The 21,766-nt window shown below is 42.1% G+C and overlaps 1 protein-coding gene across 1 annotated transcript in view; it reads left to right on the top strand.

The window, feature by feature from the left end:
• The first annotated feature begins 2,558 nt into the window (after positions 1–2,558).
• Positions 2,559–21,766, top strand: part of LOC133568886 (voltage-dependent L-type calcium channel subunit beta-3-like) — a 55,568-nt gene continuing 36,360 nt past the window's right edge. Inside the window, exons 1-2 of the mRNA XM_061921078.1 lie at positions 2,559–2,713; positions 2,784–2,925. Of these exons, the coding sequence (XP_061777062.1) occupies positions 2,908–2,925 (18 nt within the window). The 5' untranslated portion in view covers positions 2,559–2,713; positions 2,784–2,907. The remainder of the gene's footprint in view (positions 2,714–2,783; positions 2,926–21,766) is intronic.

Below are 21,766 nucleotides of genomic sequence, written 5' to 3'. Positions count from 1 at the left end.
TAACCAGCATGCACTGTGAGGACTTATTTTAACCAGCATGCACTGTGAGGACTTATTTAACCATCATGCACTGTGAGGACTTATTTAACCATCATGCACTGTGAGGACTTATTTAACCATCATGCACTGTGAGGACTTATTTAACCAGCATGCACTGTGAGGGACTTATTTAACCATCATGCACTGTGAGGACTTATTTAACCAGCATTGCAACTGTGAGGACTTATTTAACCAGCATGCACTGTGAGGGACTTATTTAACCATCATGCACTGTGAGGACTTATTTAACCATCATGCACTGTGAGGACTTATTTAACCAGCATGCACTGTGAGGACTTATTTACCAGCATGCACTGTGAGGACTTATTTAACCATCATGCACTGTGAGGACTTATTTAACCAGCATGCACTGTGAGGACTTATTTAACCATCATGCACTGTGAGGACTTATTTAACCATCATGCACTGTGAGGACTTATTTAACCAGCATGCACTGTGAGGACTTATTTAACCATCATGCACTGTGAGGACTTATTTAACCAGCATGCACTGTGAGGACTTATTTAACCAGCATGCACTGTGAGGACTTATTTAACCATCATGCACTGTGAGGACTTATTTAACCAGCATGCACTGTGAGGACTTATTTAACCATCATGCACTGTGAGGACTTATTTAACCAGCATGCACTGTGAGGACTTATTTAACCAGCATGCACTGTGAGGACTTATTTAACCAGCATGCACTGTGAGGACTTATTTAACCATCATGCACTGTGAGGACTTATTTAACCATCATGCACTGTGAGGACTTATTTAACCATCATGCACTGTGAGGACTTATTTAACCAGCATGCACTGTGAGGACTTATTTAACCATCATGCACTGTGAGGACTTATTTAACCATCATGCACTGTGAGGACTTATTTAACCATCATGCACTGTGAGGACTTATTTAACCATCATGCACTGTGAGGACTTATTTAACCAGCATGCACTGTGAGGACTTATTTAACCATCATGCACTGTGAGGACTTATTTAACCAGCATGCACTGTGAGGACTTATTTAACCAGCATGCACTGTGAGGACTTATTTAACCAGCATGCACTGTGAGGACTTATTTAACCATCATGCACTGTGAGGACTTATTTAACCATCATGCACTGTGAGGACTTATTTAACCATCATGCACTGTGAGGACTTATTTAACCAGCATGCACTGTGAGGACTTATTTAACCATCATGCACTGTGAGGACTTATTTAACCATCATGCACTGTGAGGACTTATTTAACCATCATGCACTGTGAGGACTTATTTAACCAGCATGCACTGTGAGGACTTATTTAACCAGCATGCACTGTGAGGACTTATTTAACCATCATGCACTGTGAGGACTTATTTAACCAGCATGCACTGTGAGGACTTATTTAACCAGCATGCACTGTGAGGACTTATTTAACCAGCATGCACTGTGAGGACTTATTTAACCAGCATGCACTGTGAGGACTTATTTAACCAGCATGCACTGTGAGGACTTATTTAACCATCATGCACTGTGAGGACTTATTTAACCAGCATGCACTGTGAGGACTTATTTAACCAGCATGCACTGTGAGGACTTATTTAACCATCATGCACTGTGAGGACTTATTTAACCATCATGCACTGTGAGGACTTATTTAACCAGCATGCACTGTGAGGACTTATTTAACCAGCATGCACTGTGAGGACTTATTTAACCATCATGCACTGTGAGGACTTATTTAACCAGCATGCACTGTGAGGACTTATTTAACCAGCATGCACTGTGAGGACTTATTTAACCAGCATGCACTGTGAGGACTTATTTAACCAGCATGCACTGTGAGGACTTATTTAACCAGCATGCACTGTGAGGACTTATTTAACCAGCATGCACTGTGAGGACTTATTTAACCAGCATGCACTGTGAGGACTTATTTAACCAGCATGCACTGTGAGGACTTATTTAACCAGCATGCACTGTGAGGACTTATTTAACCATCATGCACTGTGAGGACTTATTTAACCATCATGCACTGTGAGGACTTATTTAACCATCATGCACTGTGAGGACTTATTTAACCATCATGCACTGTGAGGACTTATTTAACCAGCATGCACTGTGAGGACTTATTTAACCATCATGCACTGTGAGGACTTATTTAACCATCATGCATTGTGAGGACTTATTTAACCATCATGCACTGTGAGGACTTATTTAACCAGCATGCACTGTGAGGACTTATTTAACCAGCATGCACTGTGAGGACTTATTTAACCAGCATGCATTGTGAGGACTTATTTAACCATCATGCACTGTGAGGACTTATTTAACCAGCATGCACTGTGAGGACTTATTTAACCAGCATGCACTGTGAGGACTTATTTAACCATCATGCACTGTGAGGACTTATTTAACCAGCATGCACTGTGAGGACTTATTTAACCAGCATGCACTGTGAGGACTTATTTAACCAGCATGCACTGTGAGGACTTATTTAACCATCATGCACTGTGAGGACTTATTTAACCAGCATGCACTGTGAGGACTTATTTAACCAGCATGCACTGTGCGGCCAGCTCGCTGTTGCGTGGAAGGCAGGGAATAAACCGCTAATACCCTGAGGACTCGGAGGAGCGCACAGCGGCTTTCAGCATCTCGCAGACCTACAGGGAACGTGCTTTTTTGTAAGAATCTAAATCTATTTTTAGGAATTGTACACTTGACGTGATTAACTTTTTGGTGGAAATTTCCCAGACATTTTGCACCATGGCGGTCCACCGCCTGCCACTCAAAGGCAGGTGGGGCGGCGGCAGGTGAAGTTTTGAGACGTGCGGTCTGGACGTGTGGGGAATGAAAGTGTGGCTTCTTACTCGGGAGCATGCCGCCCAAGAAAAAGGTAAAAGCGTGTGTGCGTGCGTGTGTGTGTGTGTTCTGGCAACTCTGACTTAATGGGGACATCACTCTGTTTACACACTCACCTTTAGGGGACTTCTGACGGTATGGGGACACAAAAAAAGAAAACCTTTTTAAATGATTCTGAGGACTGAACTTTTTTAATTAATTCATTTAAATGGTCGTCAGTAGTCACGTTTGAGCTACCTGGGCAGTGGACATTTTACCTCATTTTTTATATGCCTCCACAACCTGTAGAAAGGCTGGTCCCCACAAGTACTGAACAGAAACTCCCCATTCTAAATGATAACCTGTGTGTGTTCTGGCAATGCTGACTTAATGGGGACATCGCTTTACACAGTTCCTTTAGGGGACCTCTGACGGTATGGGGACAAAAAAACAGGTCCCCTAAAGGGAAACCTTTGATTTAATTGGAACTTTTTTTTATTTCAAATGGTCCTCAGTAGTCACGTACAAATTTGTGTCAATTATGCAAAATTATTTAAATTTGCTCTCCACGACCTTAACTCTTTTTTTCCCAGGGTCCCCAGTAAGAATGATCAGCACATTATTTCATCAATCCAGAGATTTAAAGACGTGTATGAGCTAACTGGGCAGTGGACATTTTACACCATTTTTTATATGCCTCCACAACCTGTAGAAAGGGTGGTCCCCACAAGTCATGAATGACAACTTGGTCCCCATTCCAAATGATAACCTGTGTGTGCGTGCGTGCGTGCGTGTGTGTGTGTGTTCTGGCAATTATATGTTCTGGCAATTATATGCCTCCACAACCGGTAGAAAGGGTGGTCCCCACAAGTCATGAACGACAACTTGGTCCCCATTCCAAATGATTGTGTGTGTGTGTGTGTGTGTGTGTGTGTGTGTGTGTGTGTGTGTGTGTGTGTGTGTGTCTGGCAATGCTGACTTAATGGGGAGATTGCTCTGTTTACACACTCACCTTCAGGGGACATCTAATGGTATGGGGATTAAAAAAAAGGTTACCTAAAGGGAAATCTTTTTAAATGATTCTGAGGACTGAGGCACGGTGGCAGAGGGGTTAGTGCGTCTGCCTCACAATACAAAGGTCCTGCAGTCTTGGGTTCAATCCCAGTCTCGGGATCTTTCTGTGTGGAGTTTGCATGTTCTCCCCGTGAATGCGTGGGTTCCCTCCGGGTACTCCGGCTTCCTCCCACCTCCAAAGACATGCACCTGGGGATAGGTTGATTGGCAACACTAAATGGTCCCTAGTGTGTGAATGTGAGTGTGAATGTTGTCTGTCTATCTGTGTCGGCCCTGCGATCAGGTGGCGACTTGTCCAGGGTGTACCCTGCCTTCCGCACGATTGTAGCTGAGATAGGCGCCAGCGCCCCCCGCAACCCCAAAAGGGAATAAGCGGTACAAAATGGATGGAAATGGATGGATGGAGGACTGAGATTTTTTTTATTTTAAATGGTCCTCAGTAGTCATGTACAAATTTGTGTCAATTATGCAAAATTATTTAAATTTGCTCTCCACGACCTTAACTCTTTTCTTCCCAGGGTCCCCAGTAAGAATGATCAGCACATTATTTCATCAATCCAGATATTTAAAGACGTGTATGAGCTAACTGGGCAGTGGACATTTTACACCATTTTTTATATGCCTCCACAACCTGTAGAAAGGCTGGTCCCCACAAGTACTGAACAACAACTTGGCCCCCGTTCTAAATGATAACCTGTGTGTGTGTGTGTGTGTGTGTGTGTGTGTGTGTGTGTGTGTGTGTGTGTGTGTGTGTGTGTGTGTGTGTGTGGGTGTGGGTGTGGGTGTGGGTGTGGGTGTGGGTGTGTGTGTGTGTGGGGACAGGAAGTGTCACAGGACGCGCCATCTGTTGCACTGGCCGTTAATCCCCGGGAGGCCTTTGGCTAAACCTGCATGTGCGCATGTAGAACTATGACTGGCATCAGGAGTTACGTCATCTCATATAGGTTAGAGCAGGGGTGTCAAACTCATTTTAGATAAGGGGCCACACCGAGAAAAATCTACTCCCCAGGTTGTGGAGGCATGTAAAAAATGAGGTAAAATGTCCACTGCCCAGGTAGCTCAAACGTGACTACTGATGACCATTTAAAATAAAAAAAAGTTTAAATTAAATTAAAGGTTTCCCTTTAGGAGACCTGTTTTTTTGTCCCCATACCGTCAGAGGTCCCCTAAAGGAACTGTGTAAAGCGATGTCCCCATTAAGTCAGCATTGCCAGAACACACACAGGTTATCATTTAGAATGGGGAGTTTTTGTTCAGTACTTGTGGGGACCACCCATTCTACAGGTAAAATCACAGCACGATAACTTAAAAATAAAGTGAGCGTTTGCTTTGTTTAAAAATAGAACAAGCACATTGTGAAAATGTACAAAATGTTGCGATCCGTGACTCAGATCTTCACATGTTTATTTTTCCATCTTTGTTTCATTCTCTTCTAACCCACTTACTTCCTGTTTAGTTCGTTACCATGGTTACACATTGATTTCACCTGCTCCTCGTTTTCTACACACACCTGGTTCTCCTTGATTACTCCCTATATAAGCCTTCCTCTTTTCTTTGTTCAGTCTGGGTCCATAAATTTGCCTTTGAGCAACAGTATCGACAGACTTCACGTACGTATGTTCTCGCTAGCTTTTCACGCTAAGCCTTTGTTTTATTCCAGCTCTCACGCTGATGGATTGTTTTTCTTTTCGTGTGCCTTCGTGCCAGTCTTAGTTGGTCTGTTTTCTATTCCTAGCTTTTATGCTAGCGCTCTTGGTTTATTTTGTATGTTAGCTTCAGTATTTTTATTCATAGCCTGCTTTTGTTAAGTTTATTAAATCATATAAACTTACCATTGCTGTGTTCTTGTCGACGCATCCACGGAGGGACAAACCCGGCATTACTATGCCAATCAGTCCTTACACAAATCATGATTTCAAATTCACATTAAGCCATCTGTTAAACACATTTTCCAAATATGTTGGCGTGTTCTACTTTCACCTTCGTCATTATCTTCCTCTCTATGCTTGACTAACTCTGTACAGAACTCTCTTTGAAGCACATCTAAGCTACTGTATTTTAACATCTTCCCTAGCTACCTTCACAAATTAGAATCCATCGTACGGGCCCTGTCTTGGTGCAAGTTTAATGCCCCCACTCCACATCTATTCCATAATTATCATTTCTTAAGACCAGGCCTGGGCAATTATTTTGACTTGGAGGCCACTTTTAGAGAAAAAAATGTGTCCATGGGCCGGTTATTTATTTTTAGGAACGTTAATAGAAAACCTAACAATGTCTGATTGAATGCTAAAAACCTTATGACAGACCGCTTTAAAAAAAGGAATGGAATGTTACATTTTTCTATGAAGGATAAAACACTGAATATTGACAAAATATGAACGTCACACGCCCTTTCCGATTGACACATTTTACAATCAAGTGAAACGCACCAAACTAAACCCACCAACAATCTGATATATCTGATATATCACTGAGCTTTAGAGCGTTGTTGTGGAAATCTCCTTCCGCGTCTGTGGAAGAACTTCCTGCCGACACTGCTTGGTGCCTCGTCTGAGCTGCTGTGACTTACATTACCATAGTAACTAATTAGATGTCATAGTAACTAATTAGATGTCATAGTAACTAATTAGATGTCATAGTAACTAATTAGATGTCATAGTAACTAATTAGATGACCATAGTAACTAATTAGATGTCATAGTAACTAATTAGATGACCATAGTAACTAATTAGATGACCATAGTAACTAATTAGATGACCATAGTAACTAATTAGATGACCATAGTAACTAATTAGATGACCACAGTAACTAATTAGATGACCACAGTAACTATTTAGATGACCACAGTAACTAATTAGATGTCATAGTAACTAATTAGATGTCATAGTAACTAATTAGATGTCATAGTAACTAATTAGATGACCATAGTAACTAATTAGATGAGCATAGTAACTAATTAGATGACCATAGTAACTAATTAGATGTCATAGTAACTAATTAGATGACCATAGTAACTAATTAGATGACCATAGTAACTAATTAGATGACCATAGTAACTAATTAGATGTCATAGTAACTAATTAGATGTCATAGTAACTAATTAGATGTCATAGTAACTAATTAGATGACCACAGTAACTAATTAGATGACCATAGTAACTAATTAGATGACCATAGTAACTAATTAGATGACCACAGTAACTAATTAGATGACCATAGTAACTAATTAGATGACCATAGTAACTAATTAGATGACCATAGTAACTAATTAGATGACCATAGTAACTAATTAGATGACCATAGTAACTAATTAGATGACCACAGTAACCATGAATTGATTAACGTGGACCCCGACTTAAATAAGTTGAAAAACTTATTGGGGTGTTACCATTTAGTGGTCAATTGTACGGAATATGTACTGTACTGTGCAATCTACTTATAAAAGTTTCAATCAATCAAAAAAAATACATAGTAACTGGAATATCATCCATAAGTGCAGATTCCAAGCATGTAAAGTTGAAGACTTACGGTTGTTAGAAAACATGAGAGCACATCATAATGGCAGCTACACTTTCCATCTTCCATCCATCCATCCATCTTCTTCCGCTTATCCGAGGTCGGGTCGCGGGGGCAGCTGCCTAAGCAGGGAACCCCAGACTTCCCTCTCCCCAGCCACTGTGTCCAGCTCTTCCCGGGGGATCCCGAGGCGTTCCCAGGCCAGCCGGGAGACATAGTCTTCCCAACGTGTCCTGGGTCTTCCCCGTGGCCTCATACCAGCTGGACGTGCCCTAAACACCTCCCTAGGGAGGCGTTCGGGTGGCATCCTGACCAGATGCCCGAACCACCTCATCTGGTTCCTCTCGATGTGAAGGAGCAGCGGCTTTACTTTGAGTTCCTCCCGGATGGCAGAGCTTCTCACCCTATCTCTAAGGGAGAGACCTGGAAACTCATTTGGGCCGCTTGTACCCGTGATCTTATCCTTTCGGTCATGACCCAAAGCTCATGACCATAGGTGAGGATGGGAACGTAGATTGACCGGTAAATTGAGAGCTTTGCCTTCCGGCTCAGCTCCTTCTTCACCACAACAGATCGGTACAACGTCCGCATTACTGAAGACGCCGCACCGATCCGCCTGTCGATCTCACCATCCACTCTTCCCTCACTCGTGAACAAGACGCGGGTCACCGGGGCCCCCCTCTGGAGCCAGGCCCGGAGGTGGGGCACGATGGCGAGCGCCTGGTGGCCGGGCCTGTACCCATGCACCCTGTACGAAGAGGCAACGTGGGTCCGCCCTCCAATGGGCTCACCACCCATAGCAGGGGCCATAGAGGTCGGGTGCAATGTGAGCTGGGTGGCAGCCGAAGGCAGGGCACTTGGCGGTCCGATCCTCGGCTACATAAGCTCGCTCTTGGGACGTGGAACCTCACCTCACTTTCCATCTTAAAGATCTAAAAAAAAATTAATTGGGAATGTCCGGCGGGTGAGATTGAAAAGCTCAACAGGTCGCATGTGGCCCCCGGGCCTTCATTTGCCCAGGTCTGCTTAAGACTGACAGAGTTGAATATTTATCACAATGCTTGTCCAAGCCATCAAGTCATCCACAAGCTGAAACTCGGGTCTTATCTGTCGTCCCCAGCATGCCCACAACACTCCTAACTTTCACCTGATATCAGGTAAACATGGTCTGCTGGCTTGTACACTGCAAAAAGAGAAATCTAAGTAAGATGAAATATCTCAAATAATGGTGATATTTGCTTATTTTTTGTCTGATAAGATAGTTCTTCTCACTAAGCAGATTTTATGTTAGTGTTTTACTTGTTTTAAGTGTTTAGGTCCTAAATGATGTCAGTAAGATATTACAGCTTGTTGCTGAGATGTGATGACCTATATTGAGTAAAACATGCTTGAAACTAGAATATCAAGTGTTGCAAAGCTGTGTCATCAACACAAGTATAAAACTACTTTATTAAAGTAATCATTTCTTATTTCAAGCATGTGAGAAAATAAAATCATGACTTTGACACAATTGTGTCTCATAATTAATACAGATGACAGCCAAATGGACTTTGCTGGTGTATTTTAAAGGAAACAATAGAAAACAGGTACTCTTATAGTAGTACAGTTGGCACAGTGCAGTAAAATGAGAGGTTCATATTTAAACATTTCACATGTGACATTTTTAACTATTTTGAACAGAAATAGTTCATGCACATTCAGATAAATTCTTCAAAATGACAATGAAAAAAATTGGGCCCAGGCTGTGTGTGTATATATATATATATATATATATATATATATATATATATATATATATATATATATATATATTATATATATATATATATATATATATATATCCATCCATCCATCCATTTTCTACCGCTTATTCCCTTTCGGGGTCGCGGGGGGCGCTGGCGCCTATCTCAGCTACAATCGTATATATATATATATATATATATATATATATATATATATATAGTATTTTTCGGAGTATAAGTCGCACCTGCCGAAAATGCATAAAAAAGAAGAAGAAAAACATATATAAGTCACACTGGAGTATAAGTTGTTACACTGCAAAAACTGAAATCTAAGTAAGATGAAATATCTCAAATAAGGGTGATATTTGCTTATTTTTTGTCTGATAAGATAGTTCTTCTCACTAAGCAGATTTTATGTTAGTCTTTTACTTGTTTTAAGGGTTTTGCTCCTAAATGATCTCAGTAAGATACTACTGCTTGTTTCCGACATTTTATGACCTATTTTGAGTAAAATATGCTTGAAACTATTTTTGTCCAAGTGTCCAAAACACATCCAGCAATGGTGCACAGAAAAGCGGGGAAAAAGAGGGGGAAAAGGCGGCCAAAATGTTCAAAAGTCCCAATTGTGTCCAAAATACCTCCCCGGGGTTCCAGTCCCACGAGTCGTGCCGCCGGCCACACAAATCCCGGGATACAAAAAATGTCCAAAAAAGCACCCAGCAAAGTCCCAGGGGAAGTATGGGGGAAAAATTCGAAAAGTCGGTAAAAGTCCCCCAAAATTTTCAAAATACCTACCCAGGTTCGAGTCCCAACCGGGTTCGAGTTTGAGTTTGAGTGCACACTCGGACTTTTGAACATTTCCCCAACTTTTCTCCCCACCTTCCCGTGGGACTTTGCAGGGCGCGTTTTGGACATTCTGGGCATCCCGGCCGGCGGCGGAACTTGTGGGACTCGAACCTGTGTAGGTATTTTGAACATTTTTGGGACTTTTGCTGACTTTTCCAACTTTCATCCCCCCCGCCCCATGGGACTCAGCTGGGTGTGTTATGGACATTTTGGGCATCCCGGGACTTGCGCGGCCATACATAAGATTTTATTTTAGAGTGTTTTACTTGTTTTAAGTGTTTAGGTCCTAAATGATGTCAGTAAGATATTACAGCTTGTAGCTGAGAATGTGATGACCTATATTGAGTAAAACATGCTTGAAACTAGAATATCAAGTGTTGCAAAGCTGTGTCATCAACACAAGTATAAAACTACTTTTTAAAGTAAGAATTTCTTATTTCAAGAATGTGAAAAAATAAAATCATGACTTTGACACAATTGTGTCTCATACTAAAACAGATGACAGCCAAATAGACTTTGTTGTTTTATTTTCAATGAAACAATAGAAAATACGTACTCGTATAGTAGTACTTGTTATTAGTGAGAATATACTTATTTTAAGGTATTTTTGGGTTCATTGAAGTTAGCTAATTTTACTTGTTTTGGAAAGTCTTGACAAGCCAAATTTTCTTGTTCTATTGGCAGATCATTTTGCTTCGTTCAAGTAAAATACCCCTCATTTTTGTATTTTTTTTTCTTGTTTTTGAACACTGACTTTTTGCAGTGTACATGATTGTCGTGTTCCTTACCGACGCAGGAGACAAGTAGGAGTAGTGTGCAGGTAAGATTCAAGTTTTTAATAAATTAAAGGCAGGAACAAAAATACAAAACTGCGGACGCTAGTAAGCGTGGAGCTAAACAAAACCAAAATGTCACCAGGGGTGAAAAACGAGGAATGCTATAGTGTATCAAATCAGTATAAAGAGGAGAAAAAACAGGAGAAATGTAAATGTTGCCTTTTGCAAACATTGACCCTGCAACTAATGCTGGGTGACAGGACAATCTAAAGAAGAGTGATTAACCTAAACACCTGGTAGGAACACTATTTGCTAAACTAAGACAGGTGAGGAGAATCAGTGCCCATGGAAACCAACAGAAAACAGGGAAAGAGGGTGCACCTGGGAACAGACTCAAACAGGGAAAGAGGGTGCACCTGGGAACAGACTAAAACAGGGAAAGAGGGTACACCTGGGAACAGACTCAAACAGGGAAAGAGGGTGCACCTGGGAACAGACTAAAACAGGGAAAGAGGGTGCACCTGGGAACAGACTAAAACAGGGAAAGAGGGTGCACCTGGGAACAGACTCAAACAGGGAAAGAGGGTGCACCTGGGAACAGACTAAAACAGGGAAAGAAGGTGCACCTGGGAACAGACTCAAACAGGGAAAGAGGGTGCACCTGGGAACAGACTAAAACAGGGAAAGAGGGTGCACCTGGGAACAGACTCAAACAGGGAAAGAGGGTGCACCTGGGAACAGACTAAAACAGGGAAAGAAGGTGCACCTGGGAACAGACTCAAACAGGGAAAGAGGGTGCACCTGGGAACAGACTAAAACAGGGAAAGAGGGTGCACCTGGGAACAGACTAAAACAGGGAAAGAGGGTGCACCTGGGAACAGACTAAAACAGGGAAAGAGGGTGCACCTGGGAACAGACTCAAACAGGGAAAGAGGGTGCACCTGGGAACAGACTAAAACAGGGAAAGAAGGTGCACCTGGGAACAGACTCAAACAGGGAAAGAGGGTGCACCTGGGAACAGACTAAAACAGGGAAAGAGGGTGCACCTGGGAACAGACTAAAACAGGGAAAGAGGGTGCACCTGGGAACAGACTAAAACAGGGAAAGAGGGTGCACCTGGGAACAGACTCAAACAGGGAAAGAGGGTGCACCTGGGAACAGACTAAAACAGGGAAAGAAGGTGCACCTGGGAACAGACTAAAACAGGGAAAGAGGGTGCACCTGGGAACAGACTAAAACAGGGAAAGAGGGTGCACCTGGGAACAGACTAAAACAGGGAAAGAAGATGCACCTGGGAACAGACTCAAACAGGGAAAGAAGGTGCACCTGGGAACAGACTAAAACAGAAACATTACCAAACATAAATCATGCCATGACCCAGGTGACAGTTCATGACAATAAGTCCCATTTTGGGGGGAAAAGGATTCGATAAAACCCAACACCAAGAATAGACATTTGAAAGGCAATTTAAAATAAAGAATAGTGAAGAACAGGCTGAATAAGTGTAGGTTATATGAGGCATAAATAAGCAACTGCTATGTTAACCTAACATATTATGGTAAGAGTCATTCAAATAACTAGAACATATAGAACATGCTAGACCAGGGGTCACCAACGCGGTGCCCGTAAGGACCAGATGAGTCGCCCGCGAGCCTGTTTTAAAAATAGCTCAAATAGCAGCACTTACCAGTGAGCTGCCTCTATTTTTTAAATTGTATTTATTTACTAGCAAGCTGGTCTCGCTTTGCTCGACATTTTTAATTCTAAGAGAGACAAAACTCAAATAGAAACTGAAAATCCAAGAAAATATTTTAAAGACTTGGTCTTCACTTTTTTAAATAAATTCTTTTTTTTTTTTTTACTTTGCTTCTTAAAAATTTCAGAAAAACAATATTAGAGAAAAAAAATACAACCTTAAAAAAGATTTTAGGATTTTTAAACACATATACCTTTTTGCCTTTTAAATTCCTTCCTCTTCTTTCCTGACAATTTAAATCAATGTTCAAGTGAATTATTTTTTTGTATTATAAAGAATAATAAATACATTTTAATTTAATTTTTCATTTTGGCTTCTGTTTTTTCGACGAAGAATGTTTGTGAAATATTTCTTCAAACTTATTATGGTTAAAATTCAAAAAAATTATTCTGGCAAATCTAGAAAATCTTTAGAATCAAATTTAAATCTTATTTCAAAGTTTTTGGAAGTTATTTAAAAAAAAAATTGTTCTGGAAACCGTAGAAGAATTAGTGAATTGTCTTTGTTAGAAATATAGCTTGGTCCAATTTGTTATATATTCTAACAAAAAGCAGATTGGATTTTAACCTATTTAAAACATGTCATCAAAATTCTAAAATTAATCTTGATCAGGAAAAATTACTAAAGATGTTCCATAAATAATTTTTGTAATTTTTTTTCCAAAAGATTCGAATTAGCTAGTTTTTCTCTCCTTTTTTTTCCAGTTGAATTTTTCAATTTTAAAGAGTCTGAATGGAAGATAAACTGTTTCAAAATTTAATTGTAATTTTTTTCCTGTTTTCTCCTATTTTAACCCGTTCAATTAAGTGGGGGTTTTTTTTGCATTTAATCTCTACAAAAAACCTTCCATAAAAGGTAAAAAAATGTACGATGGAATGACAGACAGAAATACCCATTTATATATATATATATATATATATATATATATATATATATATATATATATATATATATATATATATATATATATATAGATTTATTTATTAAAGGTAAATTGAGCAAATTTGCTATTTCTGGCAATGTATTTAAGTGTGTATCAAACTGGTAGCCCTTTGCATTAATCAGTACCCAAGAAGTAGCACTTGGTTCCAAAAAGGTTAGTGACCCCTGTGCTATACCTTTACCAAACAACCTGTCACTCCTAATCGATAAATCCCATGAAATGTTATACGTCTAGTCCAGGGGTCGGCAACCCGTGGCTCCAGAGCCGCATGAGGCTCTTTGATCACTTTGATGTGGCTCAGCTGCATACTTGCCGACACCCCCGATTTTTCCAGGAGGCTTCCAGATTTCAGTGCCTCTCCCAGGATAGGGTTTCTCCGATTTTCACCCTGACAACAATATAGAGGGCGTGCCGTGATAGCAACGCCTTTAACGTCCTCTTAAACATGTCGTCGCACCCGCTTTTACATCGTTCTATCTGCCTGCCGACCTCTCAACCATGTCGTCGCACCCGCTTTTACCCAGTGCTACCTGCGTGCCAGCTGGTCACATGTAGTATGTGATGTGGTCTTTGTTAATACACGTCAGTGACTGCAAGGCATACTAGTTCAACACCCATACAGGTCACACTGAGGGTTGTGATATAAACTACTTCAACACTCTTACTAATATGCACCACACTGTGAACCAACACCAAACTAAAATGACAAACACATTTCGGGAGAACATCCTAACCGTAACACAACATAAACACAGCAGAACAAATACCCAGAACCCTAACCCTAACCCTGACTGGGCTGCCAAGCTGATTGCACAGATTATAGAGGGCGCTATTAGTAGTGCCACGTTAGCACATTTTTATTATTATTGTCTGGGAGAGAATAAGCTGATATTCAAGAGAATAGTCACTCTGAAATTCGGTAGTCTCCCGGAAGGATTGGGAGGGTTGTCAAGATGCATTCATACAAAACTCGCGGACCGCACTAACATTACATTTTCATATTAATTTGCGGGCCGCATGTCGGAGACCCCTGGTTTATACATAGCACAAAGCAAAAAAACAACAACTCTGTAGCAGTTTTGTTTCATTATCAATCAATCAATCAATCAATGTTTATTTATATAGCCCCAAATCACAAATGTCTCAAAGGACTGCACAAATCATTACGACTACAACATCCTCGGAAGAACCCACAAAAGGGCAAGGAAAACTCACACCCAGTGGGCAGGGAGAATTCACATCCAGTGGGACGCCAGTGACAATGCTGACTATGAGAAACCTTGGAGAGGACCTCAGATGTGGGCAACCCCCCCCCCCCCCCCCTTATAAATTTCAAGAGTTTAGTGGCTTCCATTGTTTTCTTTATTTTGTGAAACGGGTCAAAATGGCTCTTTGAGTGGTAAAGTCTCTTACGTGAATGAGCTAAATAATATTAGTTGATATTTTACCGTAATGTGTTAATAATTTCACACATAAGTCGCTCCTGAGTATAAGTCGCACCCCCAACCAAAACTGCGACTGATAGTCCAAAAAAAAAAAAAAAATTTGGTATATATATATATATATATATATATATATATATATATATATATGTATATATATATATATGGGCTTCACGGTGGCAGAGGGGTTAGTGCGTCTGCCTCACAATATGAAGGTCCTGCAGTCCTGGGTTCAAATCCAGGCTCGGGATCTTTCTGTGTGGAGTTTGCATGTTCTCCCCGTGAATGCGTGGGTTCTCTCCGGGTACTCCGGCTTCCTCCCACTTCCAAAACACTAAATGGTCCCTAGTGTGTGAATGTGAGTGTGAATGTTGTCTGTCTATCTGTGTTGGCCCTGCGATGAGGTGGCGACTTGTCCAGGGTGTACCCCGCCTTCCGCCCGATTGTAGCTGAGATAGGCGCCAGCGCCCCCCGCGACCCCAAAAGGGAATAAGCGGTAGAAAATGGATGGATGGATGGATATATATATATATATATATATATTCTTTGCGCACTAATTGACTGAAAGAGCGCGATGATGTCATGTCATGGATGTAAAAATGTATTTTTCGACAACTGGATTTCCCTGAGCGGCTAGGAGACCCCGAGAGTAACAAGTGTTTGCCTTGCTGCCTTTCCATTAAGAACAATAAACTAGTTTTTAGTATAAGTTTGCTGGTTTCAAGAAATGTAATGCCGAGCGCACATCATGATGTCAAGATAATGGCACCAGCATTTAAGAATATTATTCAACATATTGCGAAAAAAAGGTCTCTTTTTTTCTCGCAAGAAAAGTAGTTGTTATTAGTGAGAATATACTCAGTATTTGAAGCTATTTTTGGCGTCATTGAGGTTAGCTCATTTTACTTGTTTTGGAAAGTCTTGACAAGCCCAATTTTCCTGTTCTATTGGCAGATAATTTTGCTTAGTTCAAATAAAATACCCCTCATTTTTGTATTTTTTTCTTGTTTTTGAACACTGACTTTTTGCAGTGAATATGTTAATAATCAAACAAAACAATAGTATGATAATAATATTGATAACTCTGTGAAATGTGTTGATGACTAAATAGTTATTGTTTGGGAAGCTGTCATGAGTTGTTACTTGGGACAAACGAGTGAGGCTGAGGAGAGAATGGAGCAAACAAGACGACACCTGTGGCTGTCACACCTTGCACACTGCAAAAAGTCAGTGTTCGAAAACAAGGAGAGAATGGAGCAAACAAGACGACACATGTTGCTGTCGTACCTTGCACACTGCAAAAAGTCAGTGTTCGAAAACAAGGAGAGAATGGAGCAAACAAGACGACACCTGTGGCTGTCATACCTTGCACACTGCAAAAAGTCAGTGTTCGAAAACAAGCAAAAATATACAAAAATGAGGGGTATTTTATCTGAACTAAGCAAAATGATCTGCCAATAGAACAAGAACATTCGGCTTGTCAAGACTTTCCAAAACAAGTAAAATTACCGTATTTCCTTGAATTGCCGCCAGGGCGCTACTTAATTTAAAACCTCTTCTCACTCCGGCACTTACCAAAGGCATGCCGTAAAAATTTGAGTGTGATGTAAGGATACCATCATGAAAAGCACATTTAATAAAAAAAAAACATTATTATGATCTTACCTTTACTTATAAATGAAGTCCATGCGCAGCTCCTTCTGATCAAAAGCATCGATAACTTGTTTATAGAAGTCTTCCTTATCTTTCTTCAGTTTTAAAAGTCTCTCTGTCTCAATGGAAATCTTCCTTTATTACCTCCTGCTTCCATTGAAAGTCCAGTTTTATTTGAATAAACACACGCTGCTCACTCTCGCTGGTGCAGTTCATATCCGTCCCAGCACACATCACGTCACTCATTTCACTTCTTCTGCAGCCGAGTAGTCGCAAGAAGGATCACTAGCGCCCTCTACCACCAGGAGGCGGGAGTCATTTAATGACTCATATTTGACACACGCTGCTACGGTATTTTGACGGTCTCAAGCCGTCGTCTTGTGGGTTCCCAGGACCGTCAAGGAAGGACATGGCTAGAGCAGTTTGACTTTGTTTATTTTTCAATAAAGCCTCAGTCCAGGTCGCTCTTCTGCTCCTCCTCTTCGCTCGCTCGCCGTTTCCTTGCCGCCATCTTGGGCCGGGCTCCAGCGTGCCCTGCCTGTCTGTCGGACCGTCGGCTCCACAGGTATATTAATAAAACATAGCTGCTTACTTTCTTTTTAGCATACCGGTATTCAGGATGATTGAGGGAACCGCTCATGAAACAGTTCTGTAGAGATTTAGTCTTGTCATTTTTCCCACACATACATACATATATATATATATATATATATATGGCATATTATTTCCGGGCCACATAAAATAATGTGGTGGGCCAGATCCGGTCCCCCCAGGCCTTGACTTTGACACCTGTGTCATAGAGGTAAGAAGCAAACTGCTCAGTCAGCATTTCTAAGTGTCACACAGCATGACCTTCACACAGGGAGGCACGACCTATATTTTAAAGCGCGTGCTGATGAACGATCTACGGAATTGTCCCCACTAAATATCAAATGTCGGGTTCAAACACTGATGACATCTATTAGACAGACAAGAAGCAAGGAATCATGCAGAGACAGAGTTCATCCTTTTTTTTTTCTCTTTGTCATGAAAAAGGGACGTTTTTGTCATGAAAAAGGGAGGGTTTAGTGATTGATGCACTAATTGTACGTGTATATTGTGTTTTTTATGTTGATTTAATAAAAAATAAAAAAACGTTTTTTTTGTTTGTTTTTTTTAAATAAAAATGAATAAAAAATTATTCTGCGGCCCGGTTCCAATCGGGCCACGGCCCGGTGGTTGGGGACCACTGGTCTGGAGGACACCAGGAGACTGCCAGCAAAACCTAAGCAAAACTAGACTGAGAAATTTTGCAACCCGATTTGGGATACAAATAGAAAATGACAATGGAAAAAGAAGTTGTGAGTTGGAGTGCTGAACCACTGCACTGCAAAAAGTCAGTGTTCAAAAACAAGAAAAAAATATGTAAAAATGAGGGATATATTATTTGAACTAAGCAAAATGATCTGCCAATAGAACAAGAACATTTGGCTCGTCAACACTTTCCAAAACAAGTAAAATTAGCTAACCTCAATGAACCCAAAAGTAGCTTAAAATAAGTACATTCTCACTAATAACAAGTGAACTTTTCTTAACAGAAAGAAAAGTGAGATCTTTTTTTTACAATATGTTGAAAACGTTTCTTAAATTAAGCTCCTGTAGAACTTTGTAGTGTCTGGTCTGGTTCTCTACGCTATCAGTACCTTTAGTCCATCCATCCATCCATCCATCCATCCATCCATCTTCTTCCGCTTATCCGAGGTCGGGTCGCGGGGGCAACAGCCTAAGCAGGGATACCCAGACTTCCCTCTCCCCAGCCACTTGGTCTAGCTCTTCCCGGGGGATCCCGAGGCGTTCCCAGGCCAGCCGGGAGACATAGTCTTCCCAACGTGTCCTGGGTCTTCCCCGTGGCCTCCTACCGGTTGGACGTGCCCTAAACACCTCCCTAGGGAGGCGTTCGGGTGGCATCCTGACCAGATGCCCGAACCACCTCATCTGGCTCCTCTCCATGTGGAGGAGCAGCGGCTTTACTTTGAGTTCCTCCCGGATGGCAGAGCTTCTCACCCTATCTCTAAGGGAGAGACCCGCCACCCGGCGGAGGAAACTCATTTGGGCCGCTTGTACCCGTGATCTTGTCCTTTCGGTCATGACCCAAAGCTCATGACCATAGGTGAGGATGGGAACGTAGATCGACCGGTAAATTGAGAGCTTTGCATTCCGGCTCAGCTCCTTCTTCACCACAACGGATCGGTACAACGTCCGCATTACTGAAGACGCCGCACCGATCCGCCTGTCGACCTCACCATCCACTCTTCCCTCACTCGTGAACAAGACTCCTAGGTACTTGAACTCCTCCACTTGGGGCAGGGTCTCCTCCCCAACCCGGAGATGGCATTCCACCCTTTTCCGGGCAAGAACCATGGACTCGGACTTGGAGGTGCTGATTCTCATTCCGGTCGCTTCACACTCGGCTGCGAACCGATCCAGTGAGAGCTGAAGATCCTGGCAGATGAAGCCATCAGGACCACATCATCTGCAAAAAGCAGAGACCTAATCCCTACACTGCAAAAAGTTGTTTTTCATAAACAGGAAAGAAAAATACAAAAATTAGGGGTATTTTACATTAATTAAAGATAGGATAGGTCTTTATTGTCATTGCACAAGTACATCAAAACTTTGTTTTCAGCACAAACCCATTCAAGATATCTAGCAACAGAGGGGAGGGAGTGCGGGGTCATGGTGGCAGGCTGCAGCTCTCAGGCGCTGACCATCCTTCCATCCCCCCTATGGGATTTCCGTAGAGAGCGTTGGATTAGGGGTGGGGTATGAATGTGTGTGGCGTATATTTGTTTGTGGATGCACGTGTGTGTGTAAGCCTGCAGTTTGTCTCTGTTCCGCGGCCTTGATTGCAGCGTTGACCTTTTTCCCATCTTTTACGGGGCGCCTTGTGGCGACCTATCAGTGTTCCTGTTCTGTAACCCTGTACACTGTTTGTTTGTCTCACTTTGAACGGGTTTGTGCTGAAAACAAAGTTTTGTTGTACTTTTGCAATGACAATAAAGACCTATCCTATCCTGGCTAGGGACCTGCGGCTTATTTTCAGTCTGTTCGTGAAGTTGAAATCACATGCCTGCTTTTACCAAGACCGCTATGTGATGATTAGAAAAATAGGATAGGATAGGTCTTTATTGTCATTGCACAAGTACAACAAAACTATGTTTTCAGCACAAACCTGTTCAAGATGAGACAAACAAACAGTGTACAGGATTACAGAAGAAGAACGCTGATGGGTCGCCATAAAGCGCCCCGTAAAAGATGGGAAAAAGGTAAACGCTGGGGAAGGATGAGTAAAAAAATACAATCCAGACTGGACCCCTGAGGGGGCCCAGTCTGGAGTGGGGAAAAACCTCCATAGCGAAGCATATATACATATTACATCATACATCTCCAGATATCTAGCAACAGAGGGAAGGTAGTTCAAGGTCATGGTGGTAGGTCGCAGCTCTCAGGCGCTGACCATCCATTCATCACCCCCTGTGGGATTTGCGTTGGCGTTTGGTTGGGGGGATGGGGTGTGTATGTGTGTAAGCCCGTAGTGTGTGTCTGTTCCGCGGCCTTGATGTATTGCAGTCGCTAGTCCAAAGTCAACAACAACAGGTGTGTGTCCATGAGAGACAAAATGTGAAAAATGATCAGAACAAGAAAATTTGGCTCGTCAAGACTTTCCAAAACAAGTAAAAGTAGCTGGTCTCAATGAACCCAAAAATAGCTTAAAATAAGTATATTCTCACTCATAACTAGTGCACTTTTCTTAACAGAATAAAAATTTGACTTTTTTCTCAATATGTCGAAAAATATTCCTAAATTAAGCTCCTGTAGAAGTTTGTAGTGTCTGGCCTGGTTCTGTAGGCCATCAGTACTTTCAGTCACTACACTGCAAAAAGTCGGTGTTCAAAAACAAGAAAAAAAAATACTAAAATTAGGGGTATCCATCCATCATCCATCCATCATCTTCCGCTTATCCGAGGTCGGGTCGCGGGGGCAACAGCCTAAGCAGGGAACCCCAGACTTCCCTCTCCCCAGCCACTTCGTCTAGCTCTTCCCGGGGGATCCCGAGGCGTTCCCAGGCCAGCCGGGAGACATAGTCTTCCCAACGTGTCCTGGGTCTTCCCCGTGGCCTCCTACCGGTTGGACGTGCCCTAAACACCTCCCTAGGGAGGCGTTCGGGTGGCATCCTGACCAGATGCCCGAACCACCTCATCTGGCTCCTCTCCATGTGGAGGAGCAGCGGCTTTACTTTGAGTTCCTCCCGGATGGCAGAGCTTCTCACCCTATCTCTAAGGGAGAGACCCAAACTCATTTGGGCCGCTTGTACCCGTGATCTTATCCTTTCGGTCATGACCCAAAGCTCATGACCATAGGTGAGGATGGGAACGTAGATCGACTGGTAAATTGAGAGCTTTGCCTTCCGGCTCAGCTCCTTCTTCACCACAACGGATCGGTACAACGTCCGCATTACTGAAGACGCCGCACCGATCCGCCTGTCGATCTCACGATCCACTCTTCCCTCACCCAAAATGAGGGGTATTTTATATTAATTAAAGATGGGATAAGTCTTTATTGTCAATGCACAAGTACAGCAAAAGTTTTTTTTCAGCACAAACCCGATTCCCCGCTTCCGCCAACCTAGTCACACCCGTTGTGTCCTTGGGCAAGACACTTGACCCACCTGCTCCCAGTGCCACCCACACTGCTTTAAATGGAACTTAGATATTGGGTTTCACTATGTAAAGCGCTTTGAGTCACTAGAGAAAAGCGCTATATAAATATAAATCACTTTTTTCTCAACGTGTTGAAAAATATTCTTAAATGAAGCTCCTGTAGAAGTTTGTTCTGTAGGCTGGCAGTACTTTCAGTCCCCTTGTCACCTCTAAGCCTCTTACCGCCTTCCTCTGCAGATACCTGCTCTTCTTCCCGTCAGGAAGTGGAGCAGCAAGACCATCCGAGCTGCCTGGAAAGTTCCAGAAGGAACACCGTACACAGCCGTACGAATCTATTGAAAGACTAGAAACGAAACGTCTCTTTTTTTTTGTTGCAAATGCTGAGCCAGTCCGAGTTAAAGACAATATATTCCGTTATCTTTCCTTTTATCTGAAGGCTGCAGTCA

Source organism: Nerophis ophidion, linkage group LG14 (genome assembly GCF_033978795.1).
Source record: "Nerophis ophidion isolate RoL-2023_Sa linkage group LG14, RoL_Noph_v1.0, whole genome shotgun sequence".
NCBI lineage: Eukaryota > Metazoa > Chordata > Actinopteri > Syngnathiformes > Syngnathidae > Nerophis > Nerophis ophidion.
Note: the sequence above shows the minus strand (reverse complement) of the source record. Positions and strands in the feature narration are given on the sequence as shown.